The sequence below is a fragment of the Neomonachus schauinslandi genome, chromosome 11 (genome assembly GCF_002201575.2).
Source record: "Neomonachus schauinslandi chromosome 11, ASM220157v2, whole genome shotgun sequence".
In the NCBI taxonomy this organism is placed as follows: domain Eukaryota; kingdom Metazoa; phylum Chordata; class Mammalia; order Carnivora; family Phocidae; genus Neomonachus; species Neomonachus schauinslandi.
Window position 1 is genome coordinate 41,897,296 of NC_058413.1, and position 15,663 is coordinate 41,912,958.

Genomic DNA, 15,663 nt, shown 5'->3' on the forward strand with positions numbered 1-15,663 from the left:
TCGCCCTGTGTGCCTGTCTCTGTATCCAAATTTCCTCTTTCAATAAGGTCACCAATCATATTGAAGAAGGGGCCCCACCCTATTCCAGTGTGACATTATCCTAACGAATTATGTCTGCAATGACTCTATTTCCAAATAGGGTCATGTTGAAGTACTGGGGTTAGGACCTCAACATATGAGTTTGGGAGGGGGGAGCAAAACTTAACCCAGAACACTACCCATGTATTAATATTTAAACTACAATTTTTCCACAAACATACATAGTATTTTGTGTATATCAGTGTTTATATAAATGGCATTGTAGGTATCTTTTATAACTTTTTAAAATCCAACAATATCTTAAGATGCATCAACTTGACAGATTTATGGTACTTCGTTTATAGTATTTCCCTGTATGGATGTAGCATTATCCTCTCTATACTGAAATTAAAAATATCTACAAGGTTCAAAATGTCATCTGATCAGTAAATAATAACAGATATATGAGTCTTTGGCTTGGACTACATGAGCTCTCTGGTTCTAGTCCTTGCCAGGATTATGTGGATCTTTCATTGCATTTTGTGATCCTGCAATTTCATGATTTCAGGCCTGAGGAGTTTCCCATTGTTCAGGAAGTTTCTGGCAGCAGGAGGAGAGCCACATAACTGTTGAGGACTATCACTAAGGAACAAAGGAGAGAAGGAAGATATTTTAATTGATGAATAAGTATTAAAAATTTGAGTTTGGTCTGAGGGAGGCTTGGGGTGACAGCTGGGGGTCCCCAGCCCGTGGGATGTGCCAGTAAGATGAGGCAGATGCTGACGATGAGCTCTGTGTCCCACTCCCTGACTCTCCCGGACTGATCTTTGGAGAAGGAGATTGACCCCACTGTCCTTTGATCAATAATCATGGTGAGCAGCCAATCCTACAAAAACAGGTTAAATGAAAGTAACCTGAAAGCTATGGAATGGCTCCCCAAGTCTCTTGCAAGGGAACATCCCCAAGTCTCACCTACTTCTCTGGAGTCTCCATTGCCAGAGCCATGACTCACCTGAGGTTCAGGGAAGTGAAGGAAGCCTTGATCTTAAAGTCAGAAGATAGAGCACAGCTGAGGGACGCACATGTGGCCAACTGTGGGGAGGAAAGACCCACCAGCACCTGTGAGTACCCCACATGGCCGTCAAACTCAGGTGCCAGGAGATAGACAAGGACATGGCCATTCTGGTCAAGCTCTTAGAAACTGAAGACATCCACTGGTCGTTTGACTCAGAGGTGCCAGCATGGATGGAGTGATGGGAACCTTCCTGAGGAGTGACCTCAGAGGAAGAGGTTGACTGCCTTCACCCAGGGCCACTTGCTTCCTGCTTGATGGTGTGACATCTGACATCCATGAGCACCTTCCGCTTTTGTGTACATCTTTATCATTGTCTGAAAGACCCCATAAGAGAACTCCATGTCATTCCCAAATACTAGGCCCCTTGAGGAAAATGCTGGAAAATCAGATGGGATTTGTCTTCTGGAGGTGAGAAAGGAGGTTGGATGTGCATTTTAAGGAAAGAACTCCACTTTCCTTGCCTGCTATATGCCTTTTAAATGTCTTGTTCAAAATTGGAAATTCTCTCTAAAGACCTCCCTAAGGGAAATGCCAACCAGGTACAAGGCAGTGAATTACCTCCAATGGGTCATACGAACCATTTCTCATAACAAACCATCTAAATGGAACTCCCCAGATGAACGTCTAACTTCAGAAGTACTCTGAAAGTGTAGGTATGTTCATTATTACATTTTTAACATGTTTGAAGTCTAAAGAATACATTTTTGAAAGACCATTGAAAATGGCATGCTCCTCCTCACCCACCTTGTACCGCAAGACAAGAGTGGATTTAGCGGAGAACACAACACTGCTGGGGGCCACGGGGGCAGCCAAACCTGTAAGATGGAGCCGAAAATCACCCTGAAACCTTCTCCTTCAACTGGCCTTCCCTGAGAGTGGAAGCCTGAGGAGCCTCACTCCCACAAGTGGTCCCTCCCACATCCCTTGCTGTCAAAGTGGTCACTGTGGCTGGCAGTAAAAGGAGAAATGAGTGTTTTAAAGGTTAGTGGTGGGCGCACCTGGGTGGCTCAGTTGGTTAAGCGACTGCCTTTGGCTCAGGTCATGATCCTGGAGTCCCAGGATCGAGTCCCGCATCGGGCTCCCTGCTCGGCAGGGAGTCTGCTTCTCCCTCTGACCCTTCTCCCTCTCATGCTCTCTGTCTCTCATTCTCTCTCTCTCTCAAATAAATAAACAAAATCTTAAAAAAAAAAAAAGGTTAGTGGTGGTGCATGGCTCAGTGGGACTGATTCAGTCTCAGAGTGAAGAAGAGAAAGGCTACAGACTTTAAAGAAAATGCCATGTAAATGATGTAGGTAAACTGACAAGAGTCTTGTTTTTATATGATCCAAAATTTGAAAATAGGCAAATAGCCCTTTATGGATTTTTCTATGGATTTCTATTTGGACTCCATGGTTTCCTTTGAGGGTCTCAAGTCAGAGACAATCAATCTCTCTCTCTCTCTCTCTTTCTCTCTCTCTCTCACACACACATCTCTAATTTCTGCTTTTGTATGCTGTAGAGAAACCACAGATAAAAATCACGGGGAAAGAGACTATAAGGGTACAGACATAAATAGGATCTCTACAAAGGGACCATCAGAAATCTCCAACAAAAAGGAATTTTAAAACAATTGTTTTCAAAGGCTGTCATGGCTTTAAAAATGGAATTGATAACACAGAGCATCTACTTTGATTTGTCTTTGATGCTTTATTCTGAAACTAGACGAAGGAGTAGCTTTTTTAGACATTTTACTGGTATTGATCAGGAACTACCCGGGATTTCTATTTTGATTAAGTTATACCTCATTGTCTCATTCCTATTCTCTTTCTCCCTGAAATTAATCTTCATATCTATTACTGCAATTTTAACGAGTATCTAAGCTCATGTATCAGTGCTTAAAAATTAAAACTATTTTTTTTAAACAAAGGGAAAGTTCAGAATTTGCCAAAACATTGTACTTCTGTTTTTCAGATCAAGCATCTTCTGTTTGGGCTTATGTGCACATGGATGCAATAAGACATATGTGCTCCAAAGTGAAATGATCATGGCTTTGGTGCCGGATAGTCTTCGCTCAAATCCTGTTTTCCGTTACCATTTATGTGGCATTGGGCATGATGTAAAGTCTCTCTAAACCTCAGTTTCCTTATTCATAAGAAGGGATTAATAATGACAATTTAACACGGTCATTTTAGAAATTTCGTGAAGTTATGTATGTTACAGTGCCTGGTGCAGAACAGATGCTCCCCAAAACGGGGGCTATGGTGACAGTAGTTGTTATTTCTTGGTTCCAAGTCCCAGCTCTACCATTAATTTGCTGTGTAATTCTGGGCAAGTCTTGTTAAAGTGTAGGACGTAGAGATGGGACTAGATAGTCCCTACATCCTTTGCAGGATTAAAGTCTGCTTCTGATACGCTACGGGTTTATATTTGAGACACTGTCAAGAGCGACCAGGCAACTGAAGAGATGCAAAGGTGGGATTTGGGGGATGTTAACTGCAGCCACATTTATTGAGCACTGGTCATTAGGCATTATTCTAAGCCTTTTCCATGTCTTAATACATTTAATTCTTACAACGACTCTATCTATGATCAAGGCACTATCCTTATCCCACCTTACAGAGGAGGAAACTGAGGCACAGAGAGGTTAAGTGCCTTGCCCAAAGTCACATAGTGAGTAAGGGGTAGAGCCAGGATTCAAAATGAGATAGGCTGCGGACCCCATATTTGTTTTAACCATTATGTTTTACAGCTTTTCTAAGGGCACTAGCTTATTGACAACTAAAACCCCAAGTAATCCCAGCACTTACTCATTTTTACTTTTCTTTCCTGGACCCAGGGAAGACCCTCATGGTATGTTTGCTGGAGGATTATGGTTCTACAGAAGTCCAGAGCTATATCTACCTTCTAGTAGGTGCCTGGTGCTAAGTGCCGGTTTTCTTCCCAATAAACATTTAAAGTCAGGCAGCTGTGGGTGCAATCCCCACATCTGTATTCGATTTTGGCAACATTATTTAGCCTCTCCAAGCCTCTTACTCCCATCTGCAATGGAAGGTATAAATAGGATTATTAACAATAATAATTCACAAATGTGAGAATTATGAGAGGCAGTACAAGCTGCATGTTATTTCCAAGTTTTGGCAATCGTGGATAAAGTTGCTACAATAAAGCCATGTGCGAGTGTTTTGTGTGGACATGTTTTTAACTCATTTGGGTAAATACCAAGGTATACGATTACTGGATTGTATGCTAAGACATATGCTAAGACACACAATTGTATGTTTAGTTTTGTAAGAAACAGCCAAACTGTCTCATGAAGTGACTGGTCCCATTTGTATTCCCATCAGCAATGAAATTAAAGTTTCCTTTGCTCTACATCCTTGCTGGAATTGGCATTGTCAGTGTTCCAGATTTGGGCCATTCTGATGGGTGTGTAGTAGTATCTCGTTGTTTTCATTAAATTTTCCTTATGACATGATACAGAGCATCTTTTCATTTGCTTATTTGCCATATATAGATATAGATATAGATATAGATATAGATATAGATATAGATATAGATATAGATATAGATATAGATATAGATATAGATATAGATATAGATCTTCTTGGTGAGGTGTCTGTTAAGGTCTTTGGCCTATTTTCTAATAAGACTGTTTATTTTCTTATTGTCAAATTCTAAGTGTTCTTTGTATATTTTGGAGATGAGATCTTTACCAAATGTGTCTTTTACAGAATTGTCTCCCTGTCTTGGCTTGTCTTCTCATTCTCTCAGCACTGTCTTTCGCAGAGCAGAAGTTTTTGATTTCAATAAAATCTGGCTCATCAATTATTTCTCTCATGGGTCATAACTTTGATGATCTAAAAAGTCATCACCACGCCCAAAGTCTCTCAGTTTTCTCCTATGTTACCTTCTAAGAGTTTTATAGTTTTGTGTTTTACATTCAGGTGTGTGATCCATTTTGAGTTTTCGCAAAAGATACAAAGTCTGTGTCTACATTCAGTTTTTTCTTTCTGTCTGTGGATGTTCAGTTGTCCCTGGACCATTTGTGGAAAAGATTAGCTTTGGTCCACTTTACTGTCTTTGCTCCTTTGTCAAAGATCGGTTGGCTATAGTTATGGGGCTGTATTTCTGCACTCTCTATTCTGTTTGCATAATCTATTTGTCTATTCTTTCACCAATACCACACCATCTTAATTACTATAGCTTTACAGAAAGCTTTGAAGTCAGGTAGTGTCAGTCTTCTAACTTTGGTCTTCAGTACTGTGTGTTATTTACCTTTCATCACTTGTTGATACTTGCACTAATCATGCAAAAGCAATGGTAGGTAAAATCGTACCTTAATATGATCAAGGTAGCAGTACCAAACTGTTCTTAACACTCGTCGTATGCTTTACTGCGACCCTTAAAGTACTTTTTTCAACTACCAATTTCACTTAGAAATACCCTGGATGAAGCAATACAAATTATGAACTTTATTAAATATTGACCCTTCAGGCATCTTTTTTCCATCTTCTGGGTGCTAAAAAGAGAATTACACTTCAGGCACTTCTGCAGTGTGCCAAACTAGGATGAGCGTCAGTTTCAAGGAAAAGGCACTGGGTGATTGTTTGAATTGCAAAGGGAACTCCTTGCTTCCCGTGGAATACTGTTTTTACTTGAGAGGATAATTGACAGAAAAAGTATGGTTACTGAGACTGAAGTATTTGGTAGACATCGTCACAAAAACAAAGTGAGCTTGTCACCCCAAGCGAAACAACTGACAGTGTTTGTGGCCAATGGTAAAATTTGAGCTCTCAAGCAAATGATGACATCAGAAGTGATCTTAATAGGGGCGCCTGGGTGGCTCAGTTGGTTAAGCAACTGCCTTTGGCTCAGGTCATGATCCTGGAGTCCCGGGATCGAGTCCAGCATCGGGCTCCCTGCTCGGCAGGGAGTCTGCTTCTCCCTCTGACCCTCCTCCCTCTCATGCTCTCTGTCTCTCATTCTCTCTCTCAGATAAATAAATAAAAAATCTTAAAAAAAAAAAAAAAGAAGAAGTGATCTTAATAAAATTTGTTACCATATGAGGAAAGGTGTCAACATTTAGATAATTTGCATAACTCAGTGAGATATATCAAAAATCTTATTCCGAAAAGTGGAAGCTTGGTACAAGCACTCAGAAGACCTTGGCCTGGATCCAGGGCCTGCCATTTACTTGCTACTTCAGCTCCATTTACTTTCTCATGTGAAAAAAAAGAATTTCCTCTGTTTCCTCATCTGTAAAATGGGTATAATAGCTATAGATTTTTGTGATACTTTCAAGCACTGATATCAGTAAACCAGCTCTCTGGGGAAAAAAAAAAAAAAAAAAGCTCCGAGTTATAACATCATCTAATTTCTGAGATGTAAATACTCCCACCACTGCCAATTTCAAGCTACCAAAATGAGATCACTGAATGCAGAATTGGGGAGAAATTCTCACAGTTGTCCCTTGCAAGCTGGTAGGAGCTAGCTCAAGCATAGCACTACTTTCAAGTATACTTTTGAAAAGATATCATTTACTAACACCTCCTCTGAAGATCCTAGTTGCCAGGAAGTTACACAAGAGCAGAAAAGCCTAGGGAAACTGAGTTTCTGGGGTCTTTGGAAATTTTTTTGATTTCTCACTAAATCCCTCAGAACTTGACCCATTCGTGCACTTATGAAAACAATACAACTCTCTATGCAGTTTTAATAGTTGGGAAGGATTTTGTGACATGAAACCTTATGAATTAAGAACTTGGTCTAAGATGTAATGTAATCCGAAAATACAAGACACATTTTGTATGATTTCATCCATTAAGGAATAAAACCTTCCTTCTAGTATATTCTGTCCAACTATGAAATTTATTTAAAATCTTTTAGAAAGGAGCAAGCCAAGTTAAAAAAAAAAAAAAAAGCCAAAAGACTGCTGGGTTTACATACTCTGGTTCCAAAAGGGGGAAAAACGAGGCAAGATTACATAGTGAGAGTAGAAAAAGCAAGATGAAGTGAAATCGCCCATGACAATAAGTCATGTTAGGCATGATACATTTCAATATCTGTAACTGAAAAGTCACAGAAGTCAGAGATAAAAACAAAAAAGACTCCCAGGCCCACAGACTGCCTGATGATGTTGCTAGAATATTTAGCCCTCTGTCCATTTCATGTAAAAAATAAATTAAGTATAAATAAGGAGGTGAGGGAGCTGGTGCGTGCTCAGGTGTGTTCACAGGTATGTACACAGAGAGGGCATGAGAATGGGGCCAAATGCCTTTCCTCTCACACACTCGCTACACAAAACTCTCCTCCATGTTGCTGCAGAGTAAGAAAGAGTCCACAAGCCGGGGCTGGACCAGCTGCTGGAAGTCGGAGTCCTGCAGGCCTTCAGGGCACACCCCGGCCAGTCTACGCAGCGCAGCCTGGGGAGAAACAGAAGAGATGACACAAGTCAGACCAGGCTCTGCTCAGGGGCATGTATCCCCCTCCACTGCCCTGGGAAGTGCATTTCAGGAAGTGGCTCATTTAGCAGTCAATTTGAGTCAGTCATCACCTCGGTCACCTGACACCTTAGTGAAGTGGTCCTTCTGGTCACCTGGTCACTATGGTAACCTTATCACTCGGCCACCTGGTGTCATTTGTACCTTGGTCATTATGGTGGATGTCATCTGAAAGCCTTCATGATCTTAATAATGGTCCTGCCATTTTGGTTTTTCAATCAGCTTGGGAACCTGGTTATTCTAAAGATCTGTCATTTAAAAAAATTTGATCAGCTTACTGAAATATTTAAGTTCAAGATTTGTTCATGCTTGAGACCATAACTGCTAGAAGCATCAATGAAATGTTATGCTTGTTTCCAAGTCCCTAGAGTAACCTAGCAAGGGCTATTTATTGATCCATAAATTCAGCAAGGTTCTGACAAAGCATTATGGGATGAGAAAGAAAGAGAAAGGGAGATCATAAAGCTGAAGGAGATGGAGGTTCTGAGCTGGAAAGAGGTGCGGGCAGATGATACCACTGGCCAGGTCCCCCTGCACTGGGCATCTCACTCTTCCCTGAGGGCTCTCTCCTGTTTTATGTCCCCATGCCCTTGCTCAGCTCTTCTCCATGGCACAAAGTCCCTCCCCACTCTTTCCGAGCCAGCAGGTGCATTTATCCTGTGAGGCCTGGCCTACCGTCATCTCCTCTGGGAAGCCTTCCCTGATTCCTTGAAGCAGAGACAGTCCCTCCCTTCTCTGTGCGCCCATGATCCCCGGGCTGACCTCAACCTTCTCACCTCAACTGCGACTGGTTTGGAGGTGTTTGTCTCCAACACTAGATTCTGAGCTCCTCAAAGATAGAGGCTCTGTTTTATTTTTCTCTGTATCTATAACAGGTAGAACAGGGGTTGGCATAGGGCTTAATAAATGTCTGTTAGAAAAAAAAAAGAGAGAACAAATGAAAGGCTTTAAACTGGAGTTCTATTGCTAGAGCAACCTGAAACTGTTAAGGTGGGCTGTGCGCCTACCTAGAGCTCTTTACTAGTCAGCTGAGGCAGTGCATACTAAGTGCTCAATGAATGCTAATTCCTTCCCTTTTCTTGTACCTGTACACGGCAGGGAACAAGGTGAGAGCTGAAGAGTGCCCCCCCCTACCCGGGAAACAAAGAGAAGGGAATATCTAGAATAGCAGAAGAAGCAAAAAAACAAAACAAACAAACAAAAAAACACAAAAGGAATACCAACACTTACTGAGTATCTACACATAGTATTTCATTTAATCTTTACAGGATACTACAAAGTAAGTATCATGATCTTCAGTTTGGAAGGCTCAGTGAGGGAAAGGGGTCTTCCTGAGATCACACAGCAGTCCCACTCCAGGGCCCTCATGCCCATACACACAGGAAGGCTGGGACAAGCCCAGGACAAGGGGTTATATTGAGTACAAGGCAGGCAGAGGGCCCATTACCTATACCTATTGCTGAGAAATCACCAAGTTGGCGGAAAGAGAGGAAGGCGTAAGCTGCTTGTTGGATGAACAGGTGCTGCCATGTCCAAGGTGGATCAAGGAGAAGGGACTTATGTCTCTATCACATGAGCAGGGTCTGAGACACTCGCCTCAGGAGACTATCCATTACTAGTGTGTCCTGCCTCTCCTGGGGTATGATTTCCCCTAAGAGCTACAAAGGTTGAACTCCATAGCACTTTCTGATTCCTTTTGGCTCCAACTGGGAGAAATAACTCTATTACCCTTGACTTGTGGCAGAAAAAAAATGGAACCTGAGATCTTCAGCAGAGGAGGCTCTGAGGCCACTGATGTATTTTAGATCATCAGGGGTAAAAATAAAGCAAGAGGGAGGGAGGGACAAAGAAAGGTAAAGAAATGGGGAGAAAACAGACTCATGAGGAGAGAGAAAGAGGTAGAAGAAGAAAATAGAGAGGAAGAGAAAAAGAGACAACAGAGAAATGGAACACGAAGGAAAAGCCAAAACAGAGAGGCAGAGATGAACTGGTGAAAGAAAAGAGGGAGATGGAGAGAGAGAAAAATGGTGACAAAGAAAAAGAGAGAGTGCCCTGGGGGTGGGGGGCTAACAGGATGGAGGTAGGAGCAGGGGAGGAGCCAGAAAGGGTGGAAGGGGAGGGAGTGGGGGGCAGGGAGAGGGCTGAGGGGATAAAAGGAGAGAAAGGGAAGGAAAGAGAGAGAGAAAAACCTCTGAGAGGAGGCAAGCTCTAGAGGAGAGAAAGGGAAAAAATAAAATGAGAGAGAAAGTGGGAGAAGGGGGGAGAGAGGGAGAGGGAGAGGGAGGAAGAGAGAGTGGGAGGGGAAGAGAGAGAAAAAAGGGGGGAGGGAAGGAGAGAGGAAGAAAGAGTGGAGGTAGGGGCAGAGGGAGAGAGAGAGAGAAGCTCCAGCAGCCTCCCTGCTGAGTGTGGAGCCTGGCGCAGGGCTCAAACTCACAACCCTGAGATCATGACCTGAGCTGAAATCAAGAGTTGAACGCTTAACCAACTGAGCCACCCAGGTGCTCCCTGGCCTGTAGTTCTTTTTTTTTTTTTTTAGGGAGAGAGAGCAAGGGAGAGCAAGAGATGGGGGGGAGAAGGGGGGAGAGAGAGAGAGAGAAGAGGGGGGAAAAAGAGAGAAGAGGGAGAGGGAAAGAGGGAATGAACTAGAAACAGACCTGAAAAAACGCAAAGGTAAACAGACACCCTCATCTCCCCAGGGTCCCCAGAAAGCCTGCAGGACAGGAACCCAAACCAACTCAGAGTACCCCCTTCCTCAGCATCCTGGAGCTCAAAGGACCCTTCCCCCTTCTGAAGCCTGATCTCTCTCCATCTCCCCCTGCTTCCCTCGGAGGGTTAACAGCCAGTCATCCCAGGATCTCATTCCCAGACAGTCTGAAAACACCGAAGCATTAGACAAGCCCAGCAGCCCACTGACAGCCGCCTCATTAAGGAAAAATCAATTCTGTTTGCGAGAGGCAATCTGCACTGCCACTTTCCCAGATGTGGGAGACAATAACTGAAATGTCCTCCCTCCACCTGAAGAGAGCCTTAGAAGCTGGGGAGAAGGCCGTGCGGAAGGCAGGAGAGGTAGCCTCCAACTCCATATGCCAGGTCAGCCACCCAGTGGCCCCCATCACAGCAGCCAGGGAGCCACACTCAAATGGTGGAACCCCTTCTGGGACCCAAATCAACAACACCAGCCAATTCTGGGGCCTAGGAGTGGGAAGACAAGTCTATCCGTCCCTCGGCCAGGCAAGAAAGAGTCACCAAACCCAAGGTCCCATGGAGATACCAAGGGCTGGAAAAGGGCCCCAGCCCTAAGAAGGTTCCCGACTAGAGGGGAAGAAACACAAAAACCCGCTAGGAGCCGAGGTAGCAAGACCAGGGCCATAAGACATGGGGGAGAAAACGGCTGAAAACAAGAAGGTCTGACCACAATGTCAAGCCCTTCGGCATCAGGCAGGCCTGTGTTTGAATTCCAAGAGCCTCCCCCTTTTAACACCTGGTACACTGGATCACACAACCTGCCTCTTACTGAAGAAAACAAAATCCCAGCCTGCAGGCCCGGGTGCACACCATGTACTCCCTGTCCCTGAGCCACAGACGGCTCCCAGGACACTTCACAGAGGAGAGGGATTTGGGTCTAAACCTTGAAGGGGCTGCTGAGGACAGGGGCCAAGGCAATGTCAGGGTGGCTCAGAGCACTCTGGCCTGGCTGAGCTGGACGGGGCCTGGAGGCAGTGGGAGGCCTTCGGACCCCAGCAGTGTGCTCGAGCCAAACTGTCTAGGGCTAGAGACAGTAGGCCATGGATAAAGGGAACCATGGAAGGGCTTGTGATGGAAGTGTCGTGATTGTAAAATTAGGATTAGCCCAGCAGCTACATGGAGGGTGGATTAAGAAGGGAGGAGCTCTCTTCAGCATCCCATGACCCATCCTCCTGGAGAAATGTAATCCCCTTTCCACTGGGAAGACCTTCAAGTAATTAAAGATGGTGGCCAAGCCCTTCTGCGTGTTTTACTTCAAACTAATAATGAAGATGGACAAGGAATTGTGACAAGCCCACATGCCTGCGTGGAGTTTTATGGCTCCCCATTATTGCCGCAGGGCCTCATAGTGCCAGGCACTTGTGGGCCCCCCCAAGTTGTGGAGAAAATGGCAGTTGGGGCCAATGATTGTGTTTGCCCCAATTACACTAAGCCAGACAGAATTAAGAAGGTCTGTGAACTTGGAGGGAAAAATGATATTGCTACGCTTATTAACCTCCAACTGAAACTTAGCCTCTCCTTCAGTTTTGGGTGCAGCCATAGACTGTGAAGTCTCAGCAATTCCTGCAACTTATGCGCCAATGAAAGTCACAGAGCAACTCTTGTTGGAGGTACCTTCAGATATCATTTATGCTCGCTGCTAGTCAAGGTTATAATACTCATTAGACCCACTGCTATCTCTTATTTAGTGTGCTCATTAGAAGTACATATATTAATATATCACATATAAATACTCTAATAGTTTTTTTTTAATAGAGTTAGTTTCCTTCTTAATTCTATACATTTTGGTTTATGCATTTAAAACATTATTCTTAGAAGGGATCCAGAAGCTCCACCAGATCACCAAAGGCACAAAACCGATAAGGTTGTTCTGCATGCACCAGAATCAAAGCCGCATGTTTGTCTCCCCCCACCCCCAACAGCTGTATCCCCATAGGTTAGAAGTGTGCAAGGCACACAGAATCACTCAGTAAATATTTATTGAATAAGATTTACAAGCACTTAGTGACCTACTCAATGTCACGCAGCTCATTAATGGCAAAACCAAGACAGGTGTGTCTCACTGCAATGCCCTCCTGTCTCTGTGACCATATGATGACTATCAGGAGCTCTCCCAAATGAGACGAGCTTAGTCTAAAAAACGATGGGGTGCAGAGGGGGCTTTACTGTGAAACAGCTTGAAGGCCCCCCAGATCCATCACTTCCCCATCCTGGGACCAACCAAGAATCTGGCACTCCCTTCTGGAAGTCAAATGGCCTGTTTATATATTGGCTTCCCTGCTTTTTCATGCTTCCAGCTGGAGGCCACTCTGTTTTGGGATTCAGGACAGCCCCTGAAGGGAGGAAATGTACAGACAAAGCATGTATTACCATCTGGTGCAGGTGATTCTTTCATGGTGGCCCCAAGCAGCAAGGAGAAGTTGGGTGCGGACCTTGTGAGATGCACTTGTTTGGTTTAGGTTGAAGATCCTGGCGAATAACACTTTCTGTCCTGTCCTACTGCCTAGAGTCCTATTCCGCAAAGGAGGGGGGAGCTACAAAGCTGGAAGAGCTGGTAAAGGGGTTCTGTCCAAGAGGATGGAGGCTTTTCTCCCAATGTCCCCTTTAGAACAGGAGACCTCCATACCCTAGCTCCCATTGCTGCGAGCACCATAGCATCGCTACCAGCTCCTAGCATTCTGCCGGCCAGCCACCCTGCTCTTGATTGGCTGTTGAGACTCCTCAGAACCTCAAAGGTTCATGGTTCCTAAAAGTATGCATGGGGGAGGGTTCCCCAGCCCCCCATCTTTCACATATATGACCTTATATCATTTTCTTCAGTTTTTTTTAAGATTTATTTATTTGGGGGGCGCCTGGGTGGCTCAGATGGTTAAGCGTCTGCCTTCAGCTCAGGTCATGATCCCAGGGTCCTGGGATCGAGCCCCACATCGGGCTCCTGGCTCAGCGAGGAGCCTGCTTCTTCCTCTCCCTCTGCCTCTCTCCCTGCTCATGCTTTCTCTCTCTCTCTCTCTCTCTCTCTCTCTGTATCTCTGTGTCTCAAATGAATAAATAAATAAAAAAAGATTTTAAGATTTATTTATTTGGGGGGGGTTGCATGAGCTGGGGGGGAGGGGCAGAGGGAAAGGAAGATAAGCAGACTCCCCGCTGAGCAGGGAGCCTGATGCAGGCTCGTTCCCAAGACCCCAAGACCATGACCTGAGCTGAAACCAAGAGTCAGCTGTCCAACTGACAGAGCCGCCCAGGCACGCCTTCTCTTCACAGTTTTATGAATGAACTGAAATACCCTTAAGGATCACCATTTTAAAGAGAAAAGCTCAGTGCCGAGAAGTCTCACGGCTTACTCAGGCCAACCAAGGCATCACCAGCTCTCCTGGCCCCTGGCCTGCAGTCCCAAAGCCTGGGAAGGAAGCTGGGGTACTATGGAGAACTCACCAGACAGGCCACAAGCACAGCATCACTGCTGTTCCTCTCGGAGGGTGACCTGCAGAGCTCGATGAGGCGGGACATACCTGCGTGAGACACACACGAACGTCATGCCTAGGATGGGGACAGACCCGGACAGACCTGACCCCGAGGTGCTCCCCTTCCCTCACACAGCCTTCTGCAGAGGGAGGTGACCCCAGGGCCCCCCCCCCCCCCAGCTCACCAACTGGCCATGGAACGGGGGCTAAACCCACCTGGAGGAGCTTGTGGTGGAGACCTCCTGCTTCCCTGGGTATGAACGGACCCTGGTCAGGGCCAGCACTGAGCTCGGGAAAACTGCAACAGAACGTACTGGGGACCTCAGAGAGAGAACTTCCTGTGTGGGTACTTCTGATTTTGCCAGAACTACATTGAGTGTTTACATCATTATCAGCAGGACTGCCCAGTACCATTTTCCCCCCAATTGCCTATCTCAGTCAGAAAATATATTGCAGCTAAGAGGACAGAAAACTTCAGATTGAGGTTAATGTTTCCTCGGCCTTTACAGAGGAAAGGTAAATAAAGGACTGTGCTTTTCAATGTAAATGGACTTTTTACAAACTCCAAAAAAACAAAAACAAAACAAAAAGCCAACTCGTAAGATATTAATAAAAAGGTGTACAGACACATTCTGTATGTTTACCTTCCAGAAAGTCTTTCTGGAGCCAGAAGCCTGGGCCACCTCATGCCATTTGCCGGGTACCTGCATGTCCTCATGCCTGGAGCACCCTTTCTCAACCATCACGCTGCAATAACACCTCAAGCCACGGCTGAAGGCTCACGTCCTTGCTAAAATATTCCTGGACCCATGCGGATAAATGTGAGCTACCTCCCCTGAGTGCCAAATGTGGCCCGGACAGACTTTGAATGTTGCTCTGTGGCATTCAAGTGCATGTTTTTCTTTCCATGTCTGCCACCCGCACGAGGCTGTAAGCCCTGGTGGTCGGGACAATGTTCCCGTCCGTGCATCAGGCCCAGCGGTCCGAACAGAGTCAAGCAGGGAAGGGGTGCTCTGAACACCTTCGTTGGGTAAATGTGGCAAACTGAATGCATGAGTGATTTGATGAGTGAATTAAGCAATGAATGAAAAGTGAATAAGAGAAGTAATGAATGAGTTAATGAATGAACAAAAGGATGAATTCATGAGTGACTCAACAAATGAGCAGGTAAGGAAACAAAGCGAGGAGGCGAGTAACTGAGCGAGTGAGTGAAGGATGAAATGGAACGAGCAAATGAAGGAATGGGGTCCCTAGTGGGAAGTCTGCAGGGGAGTCACTTTTCCATCTGGGTTTAGCCTCTCTGAGCCCTTCTCCTCTGTAGCTTCGGCCCCAGGTTACAAGGTAGACGAGGGGCTGCACGCTGGGCCCCCATCCCAGCATTTTCTGGCACCCAGAGAGTGCGGCTCACCTCAGCCAGCCTTGGTTCTGAGTCATCTGTGGCCACCACGAAACCGGGGGTGCTCCCCTCCCCACGCCCACCTCCCCCCTCCTGCCACAGCCGGCACCACTTACAGCTCAGCCGCACGGCCTCCCGGGCCACTTCTGGGTCTCGGCTGAGACGGGCCAGAGTCACCGCGGCCTTCTGCTGGACTCGCTCGCAAGCCGCCACCTCGGCAGGGGTTCCAGACCTTGGCTTCTCGGACAGCATACCCATGAGAAGCTGGACCCCTGGGAAGGAGACAAGAAATGGTCGGTGCCTGCCCCAACAGGAGACTTGCCCCCGGGGCCATCTCCGGGGATGGATGGCTGCAAAAGGTCCAGACGTAGGGGGTCTCAACCACAGGAAGGAGGCTGGATGAGGCCAACTCTTCTACTCCTTCTGCCCTGGGATTATCTCTGACTCCATGTACTAAGTCACTGTACTTGGAAGGGACATCGGGAGGACATC

General features: G+C 45.6%; 1 protein-coding gene across 1 annotated transcript in view; it reads right to left on the reverse strand.

The window, feature by feature from the left end:
• Nucleotides 1-7,362: 7,362 nt before the first annotated feature.
• The window catches only part of INSC (INSC spindle orientation adaptor protein), a 122,790-nt gene continuing 114,489 nt past the window's right edge, over nt 7,363-15,663 (reverse strand). Inside the window, exons 11-13 of the mRNA XM_021685798.1 lie at nt 15,288-15,443; nt 13,747-13,823; nt 7,363-7,491 (exon numbers count right to left, since the gene is read on the reverse strand). Coding sequence (XP_021541473.1) covers nt 7,363-7,491; nt 13,747-13,823; nt 15,288-15,443 — 362 coding nt within the window. The remainder of the gene's footprint in view (nt 7,492-13,746; nt 13,824-15,287; nt 15,444-15,663) is intronic.